Source organism: Pempheris klunzingeri, chromosome 13 (assembly GCF_042242105.1).
Source record: "Pempheris klunzingeri isolate RE-2024b chromosome 13, fPemKlu1.hap1, whole genome shotgun sequence".
Lineage (NCBI taxonomy): Eukaryota > Metazoa > Chordata > Actinopteri > Acropomatiformes > Pempheridae > Pempheris > Pempheris klunzingeri.
The window spans coordinates 24625842-24653072 of NC_092024.1; the positions used below are offsets into that span (position 1 = coordinate 24625842).

General features: G+C 42.5%; 1 protein-coding gene across 1 annotated transcript in view; it reads left to right on the forward strand.

The window, feature by feature from the left end:
• Positions 1 to 27231, forward strand: part of prkd1 (protein kinase D1) — a 44894-nt gene that overhangs the window by 10181 nt on the left and 7482 nt on the right. The window contains exons 2-17 of the mRNA XM_070842967.1: positions 3787 to 3925; positions 10703 to 10834; positions 10920 to 11089; positions 12172 to 12195; positions 12789 to 12999; positions 13485 to 13562; positions 13728 to 13929; positions 14047 to 14170; positions 14429 to 14506; positions 14756 to 14923; positions 15891 to 16002; positions 17997 to 18049; positions 21028 to 21100; positions 21281 to 21387; positions 22687 to 22848; positions 23573 to 23671. Of these exons, the coding sequence (XP_070699068.1) occupies positions 3787 to 3925; positions 10703 to 10834; positions 10920 to 11089; positions 12172 to 12195; positions 12789 to 12999; positions 13485 to 13562; positions 13728 to 13929; positions 14047 to 14170; positions 14429 to 14506; positions 14756 to 14923; positions 15891 to 16002; positions 17997 to 18049; positions 21028 to 21100; positions 21281 to 21387; positions 22687 to 22848; positions 23573 to 23671 (1932 nt within the window). The remainder of the gene's footprint in view (positions 1 to 3786; positions 3926 to 10702; positions 10835 to 10919; positions 11090 to 12171; positions 12196 to 12788; positions 13000 to 13484; positions 13563 to 13727; positions 13930 to 14046; positions 14171 to 14428; positions 14507 to 14755; positions 14924 to 15890; positions 16003 to 17996; positions 18050 to 21027; positions 21101 to 21280; positions 21388 to 22686; positions 22849 to 23572; positions 23672 to 27231) is intronic.

Consider the following 27231-nt stretch of genomic DNA (forward strand, 5'->3'; position numbering starts at 1 on the left):
ATACATAGCAACGGTCTGTTATCCTCCGTAGCAACAGTCTGTTATACATAGCAACGGTCTGTTATCCTCCGTAGCAACAGTCTGTTATCCTCCAAAGCAACAGTCTGTTATACATAGCAACAGTCTGTTATCCTCCGTAGCAACAGTCTGTTATCCATAGCAACAGTCTGTTATACATAGCAACAGTCTGTTATCCTCCAAAGCAACAGTCTGTTATACATAGCAATGGTCTGTTATCCTCCGTAGCAACAGTCTGTTATCCTCCAAAGCAACAGTCTGTTATACATAGCAACGGTCTGTTATCCCCCATAGCAACAGTCTGTTATCCTCCAAAGCAACAGTCTGTTATACATAGCAACGGTCTGTTATCCCCCATAGCAACAGTCTGTTATCCTCCAAAGCAACAGTCTGTTATACATAGCAACGGTCTGTTATCCTTCAAAGCAACGGTCTGTTATCCTCCATAGCAACGGTCTGTTATCCTCCAAAGCAACAGTCTGTTATCCTCCAAAGCAACGGTCTGTTATCCTCCAAAGCAACGGTCTGTTATCCCCCATAGCAACAGTCTGTTATCCTCCAAAGCAACAGTCTGTTATACATAGCAACGGTCTGTTATCCTCCAAAGCAACAGTCTGTTATCCTCCAAAGCAACGGTCTGTTATCCTCCAAAGCAACGGTCTGTTATCCTCCATAGCAACAATCTGTTATACATAGCAACCAGCAACGGTCTGTTATCCATAGCAACTGTTGTACAGAAATAACAGACTTTAGAACGCCATTATTGACCAATCAGAATTGATCCGTGTAATTAAGGGAGTAGAGACCCAGGAAGTGAACCTTCCCCCTGATGGAGTCCAGACTCTGGTGATGATGATGATGAAGATCAGCAACAATAATAGATGTTGTAATATTTGAGCAATTTATCACCAGTTGGTTGTATCGAGGCATTTTTTCAGGATATTCTTCCTGTGTGTGTGTGTCTGTGTGTGTGTGTCTGTGTGTGTGTGTCTGTGTGTGTGTGTCTGTGTGTGTGTCTGTGTGTGTGTGTGTGTGTGTGTGTGTGTGTGTGTGTGTGTTCGATTGCCGTCCCAGCAGTGTCCTGCAGTTGGTCGATGTGTTGCTCATTTCAGCGACGCCTCATCGATCCACAACATAACAGCGAACTGCACCTTTAACTTCCTGTGGAGTCACTCCACTGTGTGTGTGTGTGTGTGTGTGTGTGTGTGTGTGTGTGTGTGTGTGTGTGTGTGTGTGTGTGTGTGTGTGTGTGTGTGTTTTAAAGTGACTCTCCTCTTGTATAAATCCGTCATCTTGCGGTTCCTCGTAATTATTTTCAATTTTTTACTATTTTTTACGGATAAAAAAGCATCAGAACTCGACTGAACCTTCGTCTTACAGTTTGATCCTCCTCTTCCTCGGTGCTGCGTTCAATGACTGATTGAGATTTAGCGAAAGCACAGACGTCGTTGTGAAAAAGTCTGTAAAGTGAAATCTGGAGTAGACACTTTCTTTAAATGAATGAATGAATTTTTATTTTAGGTTTTATTGTATCTCTATTTTCAAAATGTTTCTATTTATTTAACTTTTTCAAATATATTGATTTATTGTATTTATTATTATTTGCCCAGTCCTCCTCCTTCTTTTCTTGGTACATGTCTATTTATGCGTTGCTCAGAGTGTTATTCTAAGTGTGTGACAGCATCATGGAAAGGATCCCTACAGAGAGAGACCTGGAAGATCCTTTTGGTTTAACCACAAACAGCACACACACCAGACTACATTCACTAAAACAGGGATTTTACCCCAACAGAACACAGGAGTTGCTGTTCTATTGCTGCCTCACTTGCTTAGTTTGTCTCAGTTATTGTGACCCTTTGGTGTTTTAAAATGTTAGCTCTGATCCAACACTATATTTGTGTGAGACAAAGATAGCAGAGGTACGTCTGTTGACCACACATGCTCCTGTGTTCTGTGAGGTAAAATTACTGTTTTTGTCAATGGAGTCTGGTGTGTGTGCAGAGAGCGATATAACTGTTTGTGGTTAAAAGGATCTTCCAGGTAAATCTCTATACAGATCCTTAATTATTGGTTCTATTTCTTTCTTTCTAATCTCATGTTTGTCAGTCTGACATATTTGTCTGATTATGTGTACTCATGTTTGGACGCCTGCTGCCTCGAACTGCCCCTTGAGCTAAAAATAAAGTATTTTAGATTAAACTGAACACATCTGTGTGATCTACGGGTCCAAACTTGTCCCAGTTTGACCAGAATGTGTGTGAATTTACACTCCTCCGCCCAGCAGACGAGACGTCCCCTCTCAAATATCTGCGAGACGATGATTCATCTTCACAAAATGTAAAAAAGGTTTTAAACCCAGTGAACATGATTAATTGCCAGATAATGTAATGAGACTATCAGGTGGCTGTTTATCATTATTTGATTAATTTGATTGGATTATTGTCGTCTGAAGTGGTATAACACTCTGTAAATTTACTGCATTAGTGTTTTTGTATTAATTTATTCTGTTAGATTATTCTGTCCATCAGCTCCTGATGATAATTTGAATGATTTATTCGTCTGCTGATGAAGATCAAAGCTCCTCGTTCCTTTTTTCTTTCTCTCTCTCACATTTAAATTTGTTTCACCGGCAGGACCACACTTAAAGGATACGTCCACATTTTTTAAAAGTCTATATTAACATAACAGTCACATTTCCATGTGAACAGCTTCTTAAAGAAGAATTCCACTATTTTTAAACCTGCATCAAATTTGTTTATATTTCGGTGTGTAAATGACTGGTGGGTACAAAAAGGGTTGGAATTGGTCCAGTAGATCACAGTAGGTCCACTAAAAGTGCTTGTTTGATCCACTGACAGGCTCAGAGTGTTATTCTAAGTGTGTGACAGCATCATGGAAAGGATCCCTACAGAGAGAGACCTGGAAGATCCTTTTGGTTTAACCACAAACAGCCGTTATATCGCTCTCTGCACACACACCAGACTCCATTCAGAAAAACAGGAATTTTAGCTCACAGAACACAGGAGCTGCTGGTCTGCTGTTGCCTTGATCAGTTAGTTTGTTTGTGTCATCGTGTGTTACACAAATAGTGAGTTGAATCTGAATGAACTCTTTAAAAAAACACCAAAGTCAGACAATATGACAAAGATACTAATTAATTAATCCAGCAGTCGACCAGCAACACCTGTGTTCTGTGAGGTAAAATTAGTGTTTTTGTCAAGGGAGTCTGGTGGAGGCTCAGAGTGTTATTCTAAGTGTGTGACAGCATCATGGAAAGGATCCCTACAGAGAGAGACCTGGAAGATCCTTTTGGTTTAACCACAAACAGCCGTTATATCGCTCTCTGCACACACACCAGACTACATTGAGAAAAGTGGTAATTTTAGAACACAGGAATTTCTGGTCTACCGTTGCCTCAATTAGTTAGTTTGTTTATGTTATTGTGTGACTTTGGTGTTTGTAAGAGTCCTGATCCAACACAATATTTGTGTAACACACAAATATAGCAGCAGCACAGCTGTAGACTAGTAACCCCCATGGTCTGTGAGGCAAAATTACTGTTTTTGTGAATGGAGTCTGGTGTGTTTGCCGAGAGCGATATAACAGCTGTTTGTGGTTAAACCAAAAGGATCAGGATGGACAGATAGGACCCAGGTTTCATTTACTTGGTCTGAAAGTGTGTTTGGTAAAGATCTTGTGTTTTTGTGGTTTGTTGGTAGACGTGATTCAGTCTGAATATATTATAGTTCATGTCTCCGTCCCCAACAGATCCCAGAGTGCGTCTTCTATGGGATGTATGAGAAGATCCTGCTGTTTCGTCATGACCAGACATCGGAGAACGTGCTGCAGCTGCTGCGCTCCGCCTCTCAGATACAGGAGGGAGACCTGGTGGAGGCCGTGCTGTCAGGTAACACGGGCTGCTAACACTGCTAACAAATAAGACCTCACTGGATCCAGTTTCAGACTCATTCTCATTGTCAAAACTCATTTAAATGTGAACACACGGACACGAAACATGTTTCAAATCATCCAGTGTGACTTACATTTCCAAAATATGTCATTAGCTCTGATAACCTTTCAAAGATCACAGATAAAAGACGCTCCAGAATTAGCTTGAGAATGATCATCTTTTTAAGTTTTCTCCAGTATCACAGTAAACCAGTGACACCTGTCCGTGCAGCCACAGGTACACTCCAAACAGGAGCTGCTAAAAGCTAATTCGGCTTAATTAAATGGAGACAATTTGACTAAATATGGGCTAAAAAAGCTGTGACCCATAGCTGGCACTGAACCAGCACATAGGATGAGCTTCTACGGGGTCTTGATGAATATGTTGGTGTTTCCATCTATCAGATTAAATCAGATTAAATGTCACACTGAGGAGGAGGGTGGGGGTCGACCCACTTACTCACCTCAGACGGGATTATGATCAGTAACCAGGGCAGGTGATCTCTTATAGACATTAATCCACTCGTCAGAAATCAAACTAAACCTCCCATAAAGCAATGTGAGTCTAAATGACTGGTGGGTACTAAAAGTGTGTGTGTGTGTGTGTGTGTGTGTGTGTGTGTGTCAGCGTTGCTCTGTTTTTCGGCGGAGCTGTCGGGGGTCGAGTGTTTGATCCTGTCAAGGTGTCAAACGCTCAGCGGGTCACACTTCAATTCACCTCAAGTTTCACTGGATGCATGAGAGTGTGTGTGTGTGTGAGTGTGAACATGTCTCACAAGGCTGTCACCTCACACACACACACACACACACACATTGCCATCAGACAGCCATTTCTGATGAAACTGAAGCATTGATATCACTCTGTTCAAATGCACCAGACTCCATAGACAAAAACACTAATTCTATCTCTCAGAATAAGGGAGTTGCTGGTCAAGTTGCTGTGACTTTGTTTTTTTAAAGGCTTAGTGTGGATCTAAACTAACCCTTTAAAACACCAAAGTCACACAATAACACGGACAAACTATCTGATCTAGACAGCGGCAGACCGGTAAATCACATATTCTGTGAGGTAAAAACGACTGTTTTTGTAAATGGAGTCTGGTGGCTTGGAAGAAAGTATAACTGGATTAAGCACAACTTTGAATGCAGGACTTTTACTGGTAACAGAGTATTTCTACACTGTGGTAGTACAAACTCTAAGCCAATCAAAACCAATCAATTCAGATCACTAAAGGATTCTGGGTAAAACTTTCCCATAAACAAAGCCAAACAAAGTGTCTGGCAGGTACCAACTCACTGGTCAACCCGTCAGATAAACTGGTTTTATAAACCAGGCAGCCTGATAAACACCTGAAAACAAAGAAAGGATCCAGATATGTTATAAAGATCTTCCGTCTCAGACTCGTCTGTCTGGCTGCCGTCCAGCTCACGACTCAGGTGTTCCTGCTAACGCTAACGCTAATGATAACAACCTCACAGCTGCTGCTTCCCAGTGTGTGTGTGTGTGTGTGTGTGTGTGTGTTTCCTCTTTGTGCAACTTATTTCAATTTGTCCCATCAGTCTAAACTTATCTTGTTGTGTTATCTTCTTCTTCTTCTTCTTATCATTATTATTATTGATAATAGTATCAGCAGTAGTCTAACTGTCTGACAGCATCATGGAAAGGATCCCTACAGAGAGAGACCTGGAAGATCCTTTTGGTTTAACCACAAACAGCACACACACCAGACTACATTCACTAAAACAGGGATTTTAGAGAACAGAACACAGGAGCTGCTGCTCTGCTGCTGCCTCCATCAGTTAGTGTGTTTGTGTTATTGTGAGTTAGACACAAAAATTGTGTTGGATCCAAACTAACCCATTAAACCATCAAAGTCACACAATAATACAAAACAAACAGAATGAGGCAGCAGTAGAACCAGCAACTCCCACGGAAAATTACTGTTTTTGTGAATGGAGTCTGGTGTGTTTGAAGAGAGCGATACAGCGGCTGTCACACTTTCATCTAGACACCAGGATATGAACAAATACTGGAGTTATCCTTTAATTAATACCCCTTTCTTATCAAACTATTACCCCACTCTTCGTCTTACCCCATCCTCCTCCTCCTCCTCCTCCTGTCAGGATACTGACACTGAGTTGAAAACACTTTTGTTAACAGCTCTCTGCCTGTTCCAGCAACAGCTCGAAGTGTGGAGGAAACAAACAGGAAATTGACTTTGTGCGGTGTAACAGGCAGCTCCAGCCAAGCGAGCTGATTGGTCACAAACGACCTGTAAAAAAAAAAAAAAAAACATCCCGATAATTCCCGAAAACACTCAGCCCAACAGGTTTTATTGGCTGTGATTTAAACCAGGGAGCTAGTTAATGAACTCTGCTGCTTCCTCTTGTTTTTTCTAATCAGCTCACTTTGAGGTTGTTTACGAGCCACAGCAAACCCAGAGCATGATGGGACTTCACCACTCCACGGGAGTTTTTCTGTGATTTGCTGTTTTCATTAAACTTTGTTATGAAGACAAACACAGAAATTCAATAAAAGGCAAATAAAAGATACAGAAAAAAATGAAGGACACGTAAGAGCACACACAGACGGAGCCTTGTTTCCATGGTAACAATTAGTGACGCCGGCCGACCAGTGGCGTCTCCATGGTACCAATCGGCGATACCTGCGACTTGTGTTTCCACGGCAACAATCAGTGACGCCGGCTGACCAGTTTCTCCATGGTAACACTCAGAGGAAGAAAAAAAAAAACAATGAAATGCCCCCTCAGCTGTTTTCTAGAGTTTTATAACTCAGCCAAGTGCTAAAGATGTTTCTAAAGGATTCCAGACCTCTGAGTGCTGATATCTCATAATTAAAGAAGAGCTCTGTTTTTAAACCAGGTCCCTCTGTGTCCACATCCTGGTGTGTGAGTGACTGGTAGGTAGTAAAAGTGTTGGAACTGGTCCAGTAGATCACCTCAGCCAGCAGACACCAAACGGGCTGCAATGGCTGCAACGTGATCCTTTGGGACAACTGCACCTGATCACAGTAGGTCCACTAAAAGAGCTTGTTTGATCCACTGACAGGCTCAGAGTGTTATTCTAAGTGTGTGACAGCATCATGGAAAGGATCCCTACAGAGAGAGACCTGGAAGATCCTTTTGGTTTAACCACAAACAGCACACACACCAGACTACATTCACTAAAACAGGGATTTTAGCTCACAGGACACAGGAGCTGCTGGTCTGCTGCTGCCTCCGTCAAGTAGATGGTTTGAGTTATTGTGCATTACACAAATATTGTGATGGATCTGAACTAATCTCTCAAAGCACCAAAGTCACACAATAACACCAACAAACTAACCCACCAAGGCAGCAGCAGACCAGCAGCTCCTGTGTCCTGTGAGCTAAAATCCCTGTTTTAGTGAATGTAGTCTGGTGTGTGTGCAGAGAGCGATGTAACGGCTGTTTGGGGTTAAACCAAAAGGATCTTCCAGGTCTCTCTCTGTAGGGATCCTTTCCATAATTACTACCTACCAGTCATTCAGACACCAGGATATGAACAGAGAGGACACAGGGTTAGAAATCCGTTAGTCCCTTTTAAAGTTTAGTCCACTGCCATCAGTCTGCTTTACTGTTCCTCCACCCGCAGTGTTTGTTTTCTGGTTGTGGGCGCTCCTTAACACTCCTAATTCCTCCACAGAGAACACACACATAAACACAGGCATTTATATTCAGACAGGGACTACCTAGGAACCCCCCCCCACACACACACACACACACACACACACACACACACATCATTTTCTGAAGCATATAATAACAGTTCGGGAGCTTGTTCAGGCTTCCAAACGTGTGTTGGCCCTCCAAACAAAAGGCATAAACAATAATTTGAATAAATGGAGGTAATTTCCTGCAGCAGAATGTCTAATCAGAGCCGCATTCTAGTGGCAGACCACAGCACAGGGCGAGAGCGAGCGAGCGAGCGTGTTAAAAGGAGGCGAAAAAGGCGAGAGAGATTCAGAAATACATGCAGAGAGAGAGAGAGAGAGTAGGGAGAGAGAGGGAGCAAAAATGATATCCCAAACTACCCATCATGCCTTGCCAAGCCTGCTGGCCGACCGTATAAACACTCGGTCCATCTGCGCCCGCTAAGAGCCTCTCGTACCTCCAAAACATTTACAAAATACCCGCTAACAACCCATTCATTACTCCGTGTCTCTGTTGTTCTGTTTATCTCCCTCCACTCTTCCCTCTCTCTGCATCTCCGGCTAGTTTAACAAGATATTCTAGATTTTTCTTATTTTAACATGTTCAGACTCAAACCAACACTGAATGTATTTACTGACAGGTATTGTGTGTGTGTGTGTGTGTGTGTGTGTGTGTGTGTGTGTGTGTGTGTGTGTGTGTGTGTGTGTCAGCCTGACATATCTTCCTCCTCATCAGCACAAACACCCATAAGATCCTTTTTGTTTAGCCAGAAACGCATGTTATATCGCTCCCTTCAAACCCACCAGACTCCATTGACAAAAACAGCCATTTTACCCCAACAGAACACAGGAGTTGTTGTACTACCTCTGGTCTCATTCAGTGACTTTGATGTTCTAAAGGATCAGTTCAGATCCAACGCAATGTTAGTGTTTCACACGATAACACAAACAAACTAACTAATTAAGGCAGCAGTAGACCAGCAACAACAGTGTACTGTCAGGTAAAATTACTGATTTTGTCAATGGAGTCTGGTGTCTTTGTGGAAAGCGATATAACGTCTGTTTCTGCTTTAACAAAAATTATCTTACAGATCTAGTTAAAGTAATTTCACATCAGCATTCAATCCCACCAAATGTGTATTAATCCGCCGCTGGAAATAGTCCCCAGTGAATGCACTATTTCCTCCTCTTTTGATTAATGTGGCTAAAACTTCAACTATATCATTTAAAACAGTTATTTTTTGTCTTTAAGTCCTATTTGTGAGAACTATGCAAACCAGGCAGGTGGGTTTTAAAGGGATAGTTCACTTTTTTTTTAGTGGGGTAGTATGTGGTACTCATCCATAGTCTGTGTATTTTAGCCTCCTAAAAAAGGGCAACCTGAAAAACATCAACATTAGTTTAAGTTTACGCTGTATTTAGAATATTTTCACCACTTTACCTTGTCGTCAAACAGCCGTTTTCGTCAGACAGCTCTGTCTCTTTGCTCTCTTCAAACAAACCAAACTCCATTTACAAAAGCAGCGATTTTACCTCACAGAACAGTTGCTGATCTGTAGCTGCCTTGAATGGTTCATTTATTTGTGTGACAGCGTTTCAAAGTGTTTGTCTTTGTTGTTTTAAACTAACCTTTAAGGGGTTAGAGGGAAAATATCAGTGTAATATCTAAAGATGTAAACAGCAGCTTCAGGAAGTGGTGAGCTGTGAGGACAGACAGCGGAGAACAACAACGCTGCATTTTTTTTGGTTTCATCCAAAACTGAAATTATGATAAACTGTCAGCTGTCACCCAGATGCAACTGGAACAGAAAAAAAACAGATGCTAATCAATCAGGTAATCAGGTATGTATGAATCAGGTTTTGATCCCAAACTGCTGCACAGCTCATTAAAGCACTACAGAGTGAGTGGCCCAGGTGTTTTCCCCTCACCTGTCTCTGAGCGAAGTCATTAAAACCCAAATCTGACTCGATTTCCATCCGTTCTGAGGGAACAGTTCCCCCGAATGTGAAGCAGTGTGAGTTTCTAAACCTGGCTGATGCTCTTGGGGTTTACTTTTTAAGCTGATTCCCTATTTGGTGTTGTGGGTTCGTCAGCGGGAGATTTCGGCGCTGCCAGAGTGCCCAACTGGGTTTTTGTGAAAACAGCTGGAAGGTGTTTTGAGCTCAGATGGCTGTTATGGCCGCCGTCCCAGTCAGATCAACAGCTGCTCATCTCCGAGCCGCTTTACAAACATTTTGGAGAATGTGGAAAAGAGAAATCACTTGAGAATAATTCATGGTGCTGCAGAGTCCATGACTGGCTTGTTGTTATGTTGCCTAAAATAGTAGATATGTTGATTTTGTTTTTAAAAGATAAGTCCTAAATGTAATCCAAAAGGTACGTCCACTAAAAGAGCTTGTTTGATCCACTGACAGGCTCAGAGTGTTATTCTAAGTGTGTGACAGCATCATGGAAAGGATCCCTACAGAGAGAGACCTGGAAGATCCTTTTGGTTTAACCACAAACAGCACACACACCAGACTACATTCACTAAAACAGGGATTTTACCACAGCATCATGGGAGTTGCTGGTCCACTGCTGCCTTAATAGGTTAGTTTGTTTGAGTTATTGTGTGACTTTGGGTTAGTTTGGATCCAACACAGTATTTGAATAACACAAACAACCTGCCTGATGGAGGCAGCGGTAGACCAGTAACTCCTGTGTTCTGCAAGGTAAAATGACTGTTTTTCTTAATGGAGTCTGGTGTGTTTGAAGAGAGCGCTTTAACGGCTGTTTCTGGCTCAACAAACAGGATCTTGCAGGTCTATCTCCGTCTCCAACACTTTCTTAGAGGGCTTTTTTCTTCAGTTTTTTACTTGAGCTCCTTTGGTGCAAATGTTTCATATCCTCTTGTTGTGGTTGATGTTTAAGCACTGAAAGGAGTTCAGGTCACTCAGCACTTCCACTCCAACCCCTTAAAGTGCCTCAGCTTCATTGTACAAATGCACCTCAATCGCTCAGACGATCTTAAGACTTTAAATCCATGTGAAATATCTCCTCTGCAGCTTCAACCACCGTGGAGGACTTCCAGATCCGTCCACACTGTCTGTTTGTTCACTCGTACCGAGCTCCAACCTTCTGCGACCACTGTGGGGAGATGCTGTGGGGGCTCGTACGACAGGGACTCAAATGTGAAGGTATGAGCCGATCTGTTTTCCGCTCTTCATGTTAGTGTGAGAACAATGAGATCATCTTTGCATCTTTGTGTCTCCTTCTCACCAGGCTGCGGTCTGAACTATCACAAGCGTTGTGCCTTTAAGATCCCCAACAACTGCAGCGGGGTGAGGAGGCGCCGCTCGTCCAACGTCTCCCTGACGGGGGGGCTGGTAAACATGGGCCGCCCCCTCTCCGCCGAGCCCTCGCCGCCCCACTACACTGACGACGCTTTACTGGTCAGTAGCCTGGAGCTGGGACTCTTAATATAAACCCTAAACTTGTCTGCAATCCTGGAAGTCTTGTCTTTGTTAAAGAAGCTACACCTGGAATCTCCAGGGAGCCACGACTCAGGCCAACTTTACCAAACTTTGGCAGTAACTGGTGTGTTGGCTAGCAGATTTAGTTAGCGCCGAGCTAATTAACAAGACCAAACCCTCCAAAGGGTTCTTAGTGATGTTCTTGTTGGTGGGTGATGATCTACAAGCTAACAGATCCTACAGGATTCTCCTTGTACAGAGCTCGTTAGCTCTCTGATTATAGAATAGAAAAATTAGACCTTCACTTTACGTTGTACCTGTGTTTGGATGCTCATCATCCACCTGTTTTGTTGGTCAAACTACCACCTTCCCTCACCTAGCTTAACTAGCTAAACTAGCTTATTTCCATCGTGGCACATCTTCGGACATTTTCCACCAACGTAGATAATCAATACATGTGCATACATCTATCTGAAAAGAGATCACAACAGGAGAATACCCCAACATCAATCCCAATCACATCTATGTTGGCAGAAGATAGCCGAGGCTAGCTCCTCCATTAGCATCAGATACATCGGCAAGGACATGTGAAAATTATTTACTGTCTCCAAAACATCGCAAATATCCCAACAACAGATAAGGACAAGAGGAAGTTCAGTTTATTTATGATACTTTTGGGAGATGGTAGCCTGAGCTGATGACCACAAGCATTTCAGAATAGAAAAAACAAAAACTACCTGCGTGCGTATTTCCATTGAAAATAAAGTGGAACAAAACAAGTGAAACAGATTTTCTTTGATTTTCACAAGAAAAAAGACTTGAAAATGAGATAAAAAAACCCCCAAACTCAAATCTAGAAGAGGAAGAAGAAGACGGAACTGCTAATATCACCATCAGATGTGACTTTATAATGTTTGCTGATGTCCAAACACGTTTTCTTTAGACATTTTAAGACACTAAAATCAACGTCAGTGTTTTACTGGTTGAGAGAAAAGTAAGATTTTCCATTTGTCTTCTTTCTCTGGATCATTAACTGCTGTTTGTTCTCTCTCTCTGTCCAGTCTCCAGTCAGTCCCAGCATGGAGGTGAGTACCGTCCCTTTAATTCTAACTGTGTAAAGCTGGGGGAGGCGGCTCTCTGTCCTAAGCCCCTCCCACCAGACGACCACAGGCATTCGCACGCCGTTTACGTGGAGCTGTTACACTGTGCAGCAGCACTTCAATGACAATCCTGTTTTCTACTCTAACGTGTGGATCTGTGGAGCCTTCTGACATGATGAACTGTGGTTCAAAGCTCTAATGTTAGCTTCATAAACCAGAGCTGGAATTAACCAGTCAGCAGGAAGCTAATCTATTAGCATCATCCAACATGGCCGCTCCTCTCCTGCTCTCCCGGTTCTCAGAGTCTGATAATAACGTTACGTTTGTATTTCAAAACTGATGTTTAATTCCACTACTAATGCATTTCCCATCAGTCTTATAGATAAATACTGTTTTTAACATAACCATGAATGTCTCAGGTCCTGACTTTCACTTTAGATGAACCTAAAAACTAAAGAGACAAGAAACAGTCAGACTCCTGACTTGTTTCATAGTTAATGCCAGTAAATGAATCTACTCCAGTAAATCCAGCGTCTCGGTTGTTCAAAGTTCGTCTCCTCAACCTCGTCTCCTCGCAGCAGAAAAGCCAGTTGGACTACTTCCCCGGTAGAGAGCGGCGCTCCAGCTCCCAGTCGTACATCGGCCGTCCCATCGAACTGGACAAGATCTTACTGTCGAAGGTCAAAGTGCCTCACACCTTCCTGATCCACTCATACACCCGACCCACCATCTGCCAGCACTGCAAGAAGCTGCTGAAAGGCCTCTTCAGACAGGGCCTGCAGTGTAAAGGTGAGCAGCTGAACAGGAAACAGTGCAACAACTCTCAAGCTAAGGTCATTAAAGGTCCTCTCTGTCCACATCCTGGTGTCTGAGTGACTGGTAGGTAGTAAAAGTGTTGGAACTGGTCCAGTAGATCAGTAGTTATGTCGCTCTCTGCACACACACCAGACTACATTCACTAAAACAGGGATTTTAGCTCACAGAACACAGGAGCTGCTGGTCTGCTGCTGCCTTGATGGGTTAGTTTGTTTGAGTTATTGTGAGTTACACTAATATTGGGTTGGATCTGAACTATCCCTTTAAAACACCAAATTCATACAGTAACACAAACATATAAACAGATCGACACAGCAAGAGACCAGCAACTCTCATGTAAAATTACCGTTTTTCTCAATGGAGTCTGGTGTATAAATGAATGACCAGCACAGTGTGAAATGTTGTCAGGACTCCTGCTGTGACCTGACGGCTGCTCTCACTCCTCGTTTCTCCCACAGACTGTAAATTCAACTGTCATAAACGATGTGCTCCTAAAGTGCCAAACAACTGCCTGGGAGAAGTTTCCAAAAATGGAGGCAAGTTTTAACGCACGCGCACACACACACACACACACACACACACACACACACACACACACACCGTAAACCTGGACCTGGACCTGGACCTGGACCTGGACCTGGACCTGGACCTGGACCTGAGTCTGACCTTGTTACTCTTAACTTTGTGTCTGCGTGTCATAGAGCTCCTGAGCCCGGGGGCGGAGTCAGACGTTGTCATGGTGGAGGGTTGCCTTGACGACCATGATGTGGACAGAGGCGGCGGCCTGTTGGACGACATGGACGAAGCGCTGACATCAGAGGGCGGTCTCCTGCTGGAGGCGGGGCCCAGTGACCTCTGCGACATGCACGACCCCGACCTGGACGAGTCCAACCGGGCCATCAGGTAGACACACACACACCTATACATACACACACACACACACACGCACACACACCTACACACACACACACACACACACTCACACAGGTGTGACGCTGTGCTTTGTCCCGCCTCCTGCAGCCCGTCCACCAGTAACAACATCCCTCTGATGCGAGTCGTTCAGTCCGTCAAACACACGAAGAGGAAGAGCAGCAACGTGATGAAGGAGGGCTGGATGGTCCACTACACCAGCAAGGACACCCTGGTACCTGTCTGTCTGCCTGTCTGTCTGTCTGCCTGTCTGCCATTATAGCATCACATACTAGCATCTTGGGCCGGCTAACTTCCTGCTAGCCCTTAGCTAACTTCCTGTTAGTCCTCTGCTAACTTCCTGTTATGTGGAGCTTTCATCTCTGCGTGAAAAAATTTGAATGTGATTCTGTTGAGCGACGTCTCTTCACTTCTCTAACCCTTTCAGTCATCTCTCTCTCTCTCTCTCCTCCTCTTCCTCTCTGTGTTTCAGAGGAAGAGACATTACTGGCGGCTGGACAGTAAATGCATCACGCTGTTTCAGAACGACACAGGAAGTAAATACTATAAGGTAAGACGACCTCCTCCACTGATCTCTGAGGACGTGTCAAACTTCCTCTTAAGACAGTAAACTACAAAGTGACTGTCGACTGGATATAAAGATGGACGACATGACTGCAAGGGTGAGTTTTACCGCCATTATTGGCGATGGACAGGTTAGCATCACTGACGTGCCAATGATGACGGTAAAGCTCGTGGCTTCTGGGTAATTATAACAAACGTATTGCTGCTGTTTCACTGACTCCTCTTCTCTCTGCAGGAGATTCCTCTGTCAGAGATCTTGTCTCTGGAGCCAGCTCAGATCTTCTCTCTGCTTCCTGATGGAGCCAATCCTCACTGCTTTGAGATCGCCACGGCGACGCTGGTTTATTATGTCGGAGAGAACCTGCCGAGGGCTGAATCATCTGTGACGGGCAGCAACGTCCTGGTGAATAATACAACGCTCAGTTTGTTCTCCTACCGACAACAAGGGGAATGATCCTTTAATACTGTCTCTATGATCCTGTTGCTGCTTGCTGTCGCTGCTTGTCACTGCGACCATGAAGGTGTCACTATATTTTTACCATTATAGGTTAAATTACAGTGTAGAATTGAGTATTTATAGGATATAGTTCAGAGAACATTATTGATCCAAGACCAAACTGACATAAGGACGGGATGATGAATCCGTCCACTCCTTCAGCACCTTGGATTTATCAATACACAGCAGTTAGCGGTCGTTTATGTGTTGCGTCTAAAAGTAAGTCGAAAAACGCCAGCTGTGCCTCTTTCATCTTTGTATCCAAGGTGTTCAGGGGGCTGTGCTACAGCTGCTGCTGCTAAGCTACCAAAAGCAGACGCTGGAAATGTTTAGCGTAGCACGAAAGAAATATAGCAAACATTAGAGCAAACTAGATTAGCTAGCTAGCTAGCGCAACAGGTACTTGCTACAACTAGCAGCGTAAAAACTCATCATGCTCAGCAGTTACCAGTTCTGAGCTGATGTTTCTCCAGTTGGATTGTGACGCTCTTAGTTTGGCCGACATTTCAACCAAATCCTGTAACATCCTGATACAGTAAAGGTGACGTGGAGGTGATTGGCTAATTCTTGACACATGACCTGAGGTGCACTTGCCACATTCAGAAAATCTGTGATTTTTCCACCTCAGTGCGCCAAAAAAACCCAACAACTCACCACTTTCAGTTATGAGTGTAGTTTGTTGCATTGGAAATAATAATTTGTAAACATAAAAGACATAACATTTAACAAGTGTGATGTATTTTAGTCATTTTGCTAACAATCACATACTGATGACAACCTAAAGAACACGTGTAATCTGAAGTAGTTTGGTCCTTTTCATTGTCAAGTTAATGACAGACAACTTGTTTGTACCGACTGTTTTTACTGGTTTCAGGTCAGCGGGGTGGGCCAGGATGTGGCTCGGATGTGGGAGATGGCGATCCAGCACGCTCTGATGCCGGCCGTCTCTACTGGAATTTCCCACAACTCTCACCACAGCGGACACAGTAAGACACCATCACAGCCGTCAGTCTACACCTGCACACATGGTGATGTTGTTCGTGGTGTTTGTCTTTAAATTGGCTCTTTGAATGATTATTTAGTTTTAAAAACACTGTCATTGTTGACTGGGATAAACAACGTCAAATTCAACTTTGGTGAAACTTTGATACATGAATTTGTATCATTGGTTGATAGCAGACCGTTGATGTGTTTGGCTGAAAAAATGAGTAAGTTTCCAGAGGTGAATTACACACAAAGCCAGCTCAAAGACACAAATAGAAAATGTGTGTCTGTTACTTGATTCTAGTTAGCACAAGCTTTAGCCCCAGTTAGCACTAGCAGCACAAACGTTAGCACCTGCTCTCCCGAATAAACAAAAATGATCTGAAGATCAAACTCCACTGAGTAACATGAGCAAATATTTGCTTTGCGTTTAGTGGAAACAAACCTTCAGGATAAACCCCTCACAGCTTTATTGTCTCGATTCAAAACATTCCTTTGGAGAACCACAGGGCTCAGTTCTGGATCCACTACTTTTCAGTCTTTTTCTGGCATAATGTTAATCGTTATGCAGACGACACACAGCTCTATGTAGCTGTTGGTGCTAATGACCTGAGCCCCCTTTACTGCCTTAAAACCTGCATCTGGTTTTTGGAAACCCTCTGGCTGCATCTGTAGAGAATGTAGAGTTTTCAGTACAATATTGATTTATTTATTTGAGCCGGTCAGGAGCTGAAATAACCAACATGATCCGTAGGTCCACACCACAAGTTAATGAGACTTTGATGCCATGTGAGCCTGTGTGACCTACTGATCAGTCATTTACAACAGATATATGCATCTTTAGAAAACCATTTCAGCCTCAGTCAGTAAAAACTACAGCTGCATACATAAACATAGCTGGGGGAGGGAGGTAATAATCTGAGAAAAAGATTTAAGTCATAAATCCACGAGAAGAACGTGGACATTCACATCAATTTGCGAGAAAAAATTCAGAAAATCTCTGAGATGAAAGTCACAAAAATACCAAAAGAAAAAAACAGTGTTATTTTTGTCAGTGAATCGCATTACTTCACTTTCCAAGGTTGCATCAACCTCATCCCACCGTAGACTCTGCCGCTCGCTGTGTTTTCTGCCTGCAGTGGACGACATCATCAATTAGCAATAAGGAAATAGTCTGATTTTAGCTCAGAAATACAGATTTTTTCTTTTATAATTTTAGAATCTCAGAGAATATTTGAGTATTTTCTCAAAAATGTATGATTTTATTTTCTCGTAAATTCACCTTCTTATTTTTCCTTGGAATATCACCTCCCCTCTTCTGACACTGTAGTTTATTTACTTCATTTAATTTAATTTTAAACCCCCAGTGGCCCTAATATGCTGTTATGAAGTTGTGCAGTCTGTAAATTAATGCATCCATCAAAATTCTTCCAGCCTTAAGGGGGAATAAAAGGGGAATACTGCACGCTCCATCGTCTCTCCAACTTTAATAACATGCTTCGTGTTCAGGCCGACAGTCAGAGGATCTATTTGGAAGGAAACTGCACCAATGTAAATGTCCTTGTAGCCTGTGAAAGGACTCCTCGCACATTTCCAGCTCAGGTATTAACGTTCACAGTGTTGCTGAATTCTCCTGCAGACGCTCAGATCCCCTCTGGGCCGTCGACACCCACACTAAACCCATCAGAGATATTTCAGACCTTCACTGACGTCAAACCGATCATGACTAACGCTTCGCTGTGGTCTCACTGCCTTCTCTGACACTAAAATAATACTGTCTCTCAACCGCCAGAAGGCTGCAGGCTTCAGATTTATTATATTTATTATTAACACGCAGAGTAAATCTACTGCTCACCTCGGTTCATCTACTTTAAAGCGGTGAATTTTAATCAATATTTTCTGTTCTTAAATAAGATTTGGAGTTTGAGTTAAACTCTTAATATCTCCAATTATTTGTGTTTCTTGAATGATGATTCAATTTGTGTCTCATCAACAGAGGAAATCTCCATCAGTATTTCTGTCTCCAACTGCCAGATCCAGGAGAACGTGGTGAGAAAACACACACACACACACACACACACTGTATCTTTAAACCATGATCCTCTGTGTCCACATCCTGGTGTCTGAGTGACTGGTAGGTAGTAAAAGTGTTGGAACTGGTCCAGTAGATCACCTCAGCCAGCAGCCACCAAACGGGCTGCAATGGCTGCAACGTGATCCTTTGGGACAACTGCACCTGATCACAGTAGGTCCACTAAAAGAGCTTGTTTGATCCACTGACAGGCTCAGAGTGTTATTCTAAGTGTGTGACAGCATCATGGAAAGGATCCCTACAGAGAGAGACCTGGAAGATCCTTTTTAGCCTTTTTAGTCATTTTGTTTTTCTTTTTGGTGGTTTTGTGTCATAAATATTCTGATTCTCTTTGTTAACATTTCGTGTCTCTGGGGTTGTTTTGTATCTCTGTTTGTGTCTCTTTGTTAGTCTCTGTGGTTAATTTGTCTGTTTTTGGTTGTTTTGTGTCATTTTCTAGTTATTTCACATCTACATTTGGTCATTTTGTGTCTCCTCTTTAACCACAAACAGCTGTTATATCGCTCTCTTCAAACACACCAGACTACATTCACAAAAGCACTGATTTTCAGTCTTTGTGGTCATTTTCTCTCTATGTGGTCTTTTTGTTCCTCTGTAGACGTTTATAGTGTCTTTTTGGTTATCTAGTAACTTTTTGAATGTTTTTTGTCTCATTTTGTGTCTCTTATTTGCTGTTTCGCATCTCTAATTGATCTTTTCGTGTCTCTTTGTGGTCTTTTCCAGTCTTTTTTGACATAATTTTGCTTCTCTTTTTGCAAAACAGGCATAAAATGACCACAAACAGCCAAAATGACCAAATATTTATGTGAATCAACCAAAATAAAGACACAAAATACCTTCAAAGAGACTAAATCATCTCTAAGGAGACACAAAATGACCAAAACAAGCTAATGTATGTAGTTGGGGGCCTTTTCCATCTGTGTCCAGGGGCCCGTTGCCTCATTATCCGCCCATGGCTCTTCCTGCATCTCCTCCTACTCCCTCTCACTTCTCCCCCATTTGCATGCGAAGCCTCTGAGGACGTGTCACAGAGTTTCAGGTCGATGGCACATCGAACGGCTCTGTACATTTACATCATAAAGATTTACATAAGGCTCGCGTGTCTGCAAACTCTATTCATGCAAATGTTACGGCAGAGAACATCCAGTCCCATTTCCATGCAGACGTGCACCTCGCCGTCTCCAAGGTGAGCACGTCTTCGAGCACCTCAAATGGAGATTACTGTGATTACTCACTCAGCCAAACGGTTTCCTTGGCGACGGATGGTAATTAGGCAGCGAGCGCGGGGAAGGGGGAGGAGGTTTATAATATTGTATTTCTGTCCTCTTTGCTCGAGGTGTGATATTAGGCTGTCAGCTAACAGGGGAGAAAAGGGAGACGTGATTGCAGACAAGGAGAAAATATTTAGCAGTTTGGGTGTCAAAGCTGTGGCAGATCACTGACGCCGGGTAGTTACACTCGGGGAGGCGCTCAGTGGGCTCTCCTCCACAAAAACCTGCTCTGAAATCTCCTCCAGGTGATGGATTGGTGCAATTCATTGCTTTGTGGAGCCCAATTTCTGGCAACTTCAGCTCTCCATCAGAGGAACGCCACAGCTGTCACAACCTAAACTTTAAGGGCTTGTGGCTTCAGGCGCGTCAGTGCGTCTGCAGGGTCGATTAAAACCTGCACATTGAACCAGAGGAAGAGTTGCCTCTGTTCTTTCTCTATGTCACAACTACAAAGAGGTGCAAAATAACCAGAGAGACACCAGATAACTACAAAGACTTAAAAAGACCACAAAGAATCAGAATGACCAAATACCACGAAATGATCAAAGACACACACACAATGACCAAATAGAGTTTGAGCATGACCAAATATTTATATGAGAGAACCACAAAATGGCACAAAACTACCAAAAACAGACACAAAGTGACCAAAAAGAGAAACAGAATGGCCAAATGTTTATGTGGAACAACAACAAAGAGGCAAAATGATCAAAAAGACACACAAAATAACAACACAGAGTATATACATTTACTAAAAGACCAGTTAAAGATGCAAAAACAGCCACAAAACGAGCAAAAAGAGAAGCAAAACTATGGCAGAGTGATGAAATCTGACCAAAAGAGCCACAAAAAGACCAGAAAGAATCAGAAAGACCAACTTTTAGATATAAAACAACAAACAACAGACACAAAATAACCAGGAAGAGATTAAAGACGTCTACAGAGACACAAAAAGAGCAAATACAGATGCAAAAGGGACACAAATCAAATAGAAGCTAAACTAGAGCAAAGTGATGCAAACAAGTCACAAAAAGACAGAATGAGAATGACAAAAGACACAAAATGGGACAAAAAACACTAAAAACAGACAGAAATTAATCACAAAATGACCAAAAACAAGCAAAACTACGGCAAAGTGATGCAAAATCATCAATAAAATGACATAAAACGACCAAAAACAGACACAAATTAACCACAGAGACTAAAATCGTGATGCAAAACAACTCTGGAGACACAAAATGACAACAAACAGAATCAGAATGACCAAATATTTGTGTGAAAAAAACACAAAAAGACACAAAACCACCAAAAAGAGAAAGTCTTTTGGTGGCTGCTGGCTGAGGTGATTGACTGGACCAGTTCCAACACTTTTACTACCAACCAGTCACTCAAACACTTTTGTTTGTCTGTTATGTCGCTTTCTTCAAAGCCACCAGACTCCATTCACAAAACCAGTCATTTTACCAGAACACCGGAGTTGTTTCAATCGTGGATCCAACACAAACAAACTAACCAGCAACTCTCTGAGGTAGAATTACTGTTTTTTTGAATGAAGTCTGGTGGCTTTGAAGAGCGCGACATAACAGGCGTTTGTGATCTCCTTTATTTGGGAAGCCTCCAGTCTTTGCTGGACTTGGACTCAGCAGTGATCCTGTGTTTTTCAGGACATCAACTCTGTGTACCAGATCTTCCCAGACGAGGTTCTCGGCTCAGGACAGTTTGGCATCGTCTACGGAGGTAAAACGTTAAAACACACGTCTACATTTTGAGAATAAACTCATAATATTGTGAAAAAAGTACAACATTTCATTACCTCTGAAGTGGTGTTGAGTAGTGAAGTCAAGGTACCTGTGCATAAATCTACCTGGTTACCAATAACAGCTGAATATGTTCAGGTGTTCACGTGTGTTCTTGCAGGTAAACACAGGAAGTCCGGCCGAGACGTCGCCATCAAGATCATCGACAAACTCCGCTTCCCCACGAAACAGGAGAGTCAGCTGCGCAACGAGGTGGCCATCCTGCAGGTACACACACACACACACACACACACACACTGTCAACAGTGGGTGAGACTTCCTGTTGTGAATGTCTTCATTACCGTGGCAACGCTGTAGGGGTGTGACATCCTGTAATATTTCAGCGCTGCTCAACCTGCAGAAGCTGCTGCTGCAACACACACCTGCACATAAATCACCGTTCACCTCCACTCATGTCGCTCTGCTCGACTGGTGAGACCTTCAGGGACGCTGTGACCGGATTTCTTCTCTAGAGGTTTACTTTAATGTCAGTTATGTTAGAAATATATGAAATAAAGGATAACTCTGGCACAGCCGTTATATCGCTCTCTTCATAGGCACCAGACTCCATTCACAAAACCAGTGATTTTACCTCAAAGAGCACAAGGAGTTGCTGGTTCAGTTAACAGGTTCGTATGGAGCCGAATTAACTGTTTAAATGTCCAAAGTCACACAGTAACACAAACAAACTAACCAGCAGAGGCAGCAGTAGATCAGCAACTGTGTTCTGTGTGGAAAAATAACAGGCTCAGTGTTATTAAGTGTGTGACAGCATCATGGAAAGGATCCCTACAGAGAGAGACCTGGAAGATCCTTTTGGTTTAACCACAAACAGCACACACACCAGACTACATTCACTAAAACAGGGATTTTAGAACACAGCGCTTTGTGTGATTTTTTTTTTTTTTGCTCCCAAAGGAACTAGCACTTACTTACATACTTTAAAGATCTGACTTTGGTGTTTTAAAGGTTTAGTTCCCAAAGAAGTTTCCAAGGAACCAAAGTCACACAATAACATAAACAAGCTCACAGATGGAAGCAGCAGTAGACCAGCAGAACCTGTGTCCTAAGAGGTCAAATTACTGTTTTTTGACAATAGAGTCTGGTGTGTAGGTGGAAAAACTCAAGATTAAAGTTGTAAGTTTCAAAAATTCTCCCTCAGAAAAAATAACTCTGAAAAAGTATCTCCAGAGGAAAGTATAGTGACTTTCAACTTTATTTCAGAGAATATCTGAGGTTTCTTTTTCTTGTAAATGTCTGGCTTTAATCTCAGGTTTTTTCTATGTTACTGTGTGTTACACAAATAACGCCAAAGTCACACTGGAGGCAGCAGTAGGTTAAAATCCCTGTTTTAGTGAATGGAGTCTGGTGTGTGTGCAGAGAGCGATATAACGGCTGTTTGTAGTCAAACCAAAAGGATCTTCCAGGTCTCTGTCTGGCACCAGGATATGTCTGTAAAATACCAGAGACATTTAGAAAAGAACCAGATCCAAACCTTCTAACGATAAGGTGTCCTCCTCCCTCCAGAGTTTACACCACCCCGGCGTGGTCAACCTGGACTGCATGTTTGAGACGCCGGAGAGGGTGTTCGTGGTCATGGAGAAGCTCCACGGAGACATGCTGGAGATGATCCTGTCCAGTGAGAAAGGACGACTGCCCGAGAGGATCACCAAGTTCCTGGTCACACAGGTAACCCGTCTGCCACGCTCCCTGGAGGCTTTTACACCCTTTGAGAGGAGATATCTGTCCGATCCAGCGCCGAGTGCTCCTGTGAAACAACACCACAATCTGCATGTAGCACATTTGGGCTGCTAATGAGCTCACAGCCAGAGCATCACATGTTTCAACTGATAATATCAATCAATCAATCTGTATTCATGCAGCATCAGTTCATTATAAACATTATCTCAAGTCAGGACCAAACTCTTATCAAGACAGGCCCAACGGTTCAAAGAAAAACTCTCCTTTAACAGGAAAAAAAACTCCTTTAACAGAAAAAAAAGTTCCTTTAACAGGAAAAACTCTCCTTTAACAGGAAAAAATTCCCCTTTAATAGGAAAAACTCTACTTCAATAGAAAAAATAGCTGAGTTTTAGCTTTTCAGTGCAGCTAATTTGGGTGTAAGGCTAAATAAAGTCTGGTAAGAGGCAGAATCATATGTGTAGCTAGCTAAAATAAGTTAATAGCTAGTTACAGTACGTCAGATACATATTATGACGCCCTGGCCCCACCCCGATCAATAATCCTGCCTTTAGTGTAGACCGTCAATTTGGGTCGAGAATTACTCCCCAAAAAATAACCATAAATATCCAAATTTCCATTGAATGTCCTGTTTTCTCTCCTGCTCCCCAGAGGATGACTAAATGTTTAATTAAATGCTGTGTGTGTGTGTGTGTGTGTGTGTGTGTGTCAGATTCTGGTGGCGCTGCGTCACCTCCACTTCAAGAACATCGTCCACTGTGACCTGAAACCTGAAAACGTCCTTCTGGCTTCTGCAGACTCGTTTCCACAGGTACTGAGTTTAGACCTGGAAGATCCTTTTGGTTTAACCACAAACAGACGTTATATCGCTCTCTGCACACACACCAGACTACATTCACTAAAACACTGATTTTAGCTCACAGGACACAGGAGCTGCTGCTCTGCTGCCTTGATCAGTTAGTTTGTTTGTATTAGTGTGTGTTACATAAACAGTGTGTTTGATCTGAATTAACTATTTAAAAAAACACCAAAGTCACACAATATCACAAAGATACTAATTAATTAATCCAGCAGTCAACAGCAACTCCTATGTTCTATGAGGTAAAATTACTGTTTTTATCAATGGAGTCTGGTGGAGGCTCAGATTGTTATTCTAAGTGTGTGACAGCATCATGGAAAGGATCCCTACAGAGAGAGACCTGGAAGATCCTTTTGGTTTAACCACAAACAGCACACACACCAGACTACATTCACTAAAACACCAGGTAAAAATAATGTAATTTACTGTCGGTGTCTGAACTATTCAGCCATCAAAGCCACTTTTATCTGAACAGGAAGTTATTTTTCTTTATACTGCACGACCAGAAACAGCTTTTTATCAGCCGTTTGGACACTTTTTGACATTTTTACTCAAATAACACATAAAAATGTGAAGAAAATATGCCACATAAGTCCACGTTGTCATTTTAGTATAGTCCCCTCCAGGCTTCCATAGAGTGAGCCGGTATGGGTGCTGATGGGGAAGTGGGAACAGGTGTGCAGGTGGGTGGGGGAGGTCAGGTGAGGGTGAACACAGCAGCTACTGCAGGACCTGAAATGACGGCACATCGATTCAGAGCTGTGAGGTAAAGCACAGAAACGCTCACAGCTGTGAGACAAGAACCAGGAGGTGAAACAAACAGAAAGACAAAAAAAACATTTTAATGTACGTGTATATTTATATTTATGTGTTTGGAGGGAAAAGAAAAAAGAAAAACAGACGCAGACGAACAAACATTCACGTTCACTGCGACTATTAGCAGCTTTCTGCAGTTTTTCAGTCTCCCCTCCATAAATAGCTGTTTGTGTCAGACAGACTAACTGTTAGCTCTAATGATGCATCAGGCCGGCTGGTGGGCTCAGGATTCTTCACACACTTTACTTACTGTGTATCATCTGCAGAGCTGCTACTCCTGCTAATATCAGGAAGCAAACAGAATGCTAATGTCTTGAAGGAGAACTCTGGCATGCTTAACCCATGATCCTCTCTGTTCACATCCTGGTGTCTGAATGACTGGTAGGTAGTAAAAGTGCTGGAACTGGTCCAGTAGATCACAGTAGGTCCACTAAAAGAGCTTGTTTGATCCACTGACAGGCTCAGAGTGTTATTCTAAGTGTGTGACAGCATCATGGAAAGGATCCCTACAGAGAGAGACCTGGAAGATCCTTTTGGTTTAACCACAAACAGCCGTTATATCACTCTCTGCACACACACCAGACTACATTCACTAAAACAGGGATTTTAGCTCTGTGTGCGGCTTTGTGTGATTTTGTGCTCTAGCACTTCTAAAATGTTTTAAAGACTTTAAAAATCTGACTTTGGGTTATTTCCCAAAGAAGTTTCCAAGGAATTAAAGTCATACAATAACACAAACAAACTCACTGATGGAAGCAGCAGTAGACCAACAGAATCTGTGTCCTATAAGGTAAAATTACTGATTTTTTCAGTGGAGTCTGGTGTGTTTGAAGAGAGCCATTTAAAGGCTGTTTGTGGCTGAACCAAAAGGATATTGCAAAACAACAACAAGAATATGTAAAATGTCTGTTTTTTAAAAACATTTAAAGATCAGTATATAATTGGCTGCAAATTTACTTATTTAGATTTGCAGTGATTAATTAGAAATGCTGCTGAACATAAAACGAAGTCAACAATGGGGACAAATTATGCTAACGTTATCTAGCATGCTAACATTATGCTTAATGCACCTGTCATGTCATTTTTAGGTAGTTTGATCACCAATTAACTTTTGCTGCTTAAAGGAAAAGTCCACCATTTTGGGAAAAATACATCTCATCTTACATGCTGATGTTATTGATTGAACAGTTGTAGGAATGAAATTGTAAAAAGAAGATATGTTGGTCTCAGCAGCAGTTAGCGATGGAGCTGCTTGTTGATTGACAGCTCAGACGTGTTATCGCAAAAGCAAGAGGAGACGTCCAGGTACAGTAGACGTCAATCAAGGCAACGAATCTGAAAAACAAAACAAATTAACGCTGCTTCTCTGGAGGTTCAACCAACAGTCGGGTCTCTACCTGGACGAGGGCCTCAATAACAACAGGAGACCCAAAATAGATGCGAGAGTCAACGCTAAAGAGAAGTGATTTATCACAACACGGCTGTGGAGCGAGCCAACGTTTTCTCTGTTCACTTCCATCTTTCTCCTGAGCGCCTGTGAATCATCCCGCAAAGATAGTCAGCCAACAGCTCCTCACTGTCAGCAGCTTCATCACACTCATCCTCCCTCCGCTGTTTCCATCCAAACTGTGGCTGCTGCTGCTGCTGCAGAGCCAACGGGATGATGGAAACAACATTTATGTTCAAAGTCAATCAACACTTATGCTTCATCTGAGTTTCTCCTCCCTGCTGTGGCTTCACCGGGCAAAAATACTATATGTTCCCTCCAAATGATGTGGTTGTTTTGTGTTTGAATCAATCACATGTTATGCTAACATGCACGCAAGCTACATTTTGTGCACCTATCATGTCCAAATTGTTCTTAAAAGCCATTTTATTACATGGCTTTGTTGAATACTGATAGCAGAAACAGTAAAACCATTTTTAAATCAATAATTCATAACAATATCAATCATTTTAATGCCAAGCTGTGAAGCCGATGTAAATGACCCTCAACCCCCAGTATATCAACTTTATTTGCTAATGAGCTAACTGTTAGCCAGAGAGCTAACGCTGTCGTGAATAACAGCAACATTTCCCAGATGTTTTTTCTATATTACTCATTTAGGCAGCTAAATGTGTTCATATAGGATCCAGGTTTGCGAATACTGGAGTTGTTTTGTCGTGTTAATTCAGCAGTCTGGAACTGCTGAATTAGCGTTAGCTTGGGAGAAAGCTAGCTAAACAAGTCAGCAGTCTGTCAATAAAATGTTAGCTAATAAAAACATTTTAAAGGCATCTCAGGAAACATTTCTCTTTGTCTTTCGGAGAACCAGATGAGAAGATAAATATCGGTTTCATGTCTGTTTGTCCAGGTCAGAGGACGGTCCAGGAGCCTAGCTTAGCACAAAGACTAGAAGCATTGGGAAATTGCTAGCATAGACTTCCAACCCCAAAACACACACACTTCATTTGCCTAGTTCGCACATTAGCATGCTAGCTAACCAGCAACCAAAAGCTGTATCAATGGACTAACCAAAAATACTCAGAAGTCAGATGAGAAGATGGAGTGTGTGTCCAGTCCATAGATAAGTCCAGGGTGTGTTTAGCCTAGCTTAGCATAAGGTAAAACTGCTAGCCCACAACAAAAACAACATAAAATCAGCTGAAAATGTAATCAAGCCAATAAAAACTATGGAGACGCGTTATGCTAACAT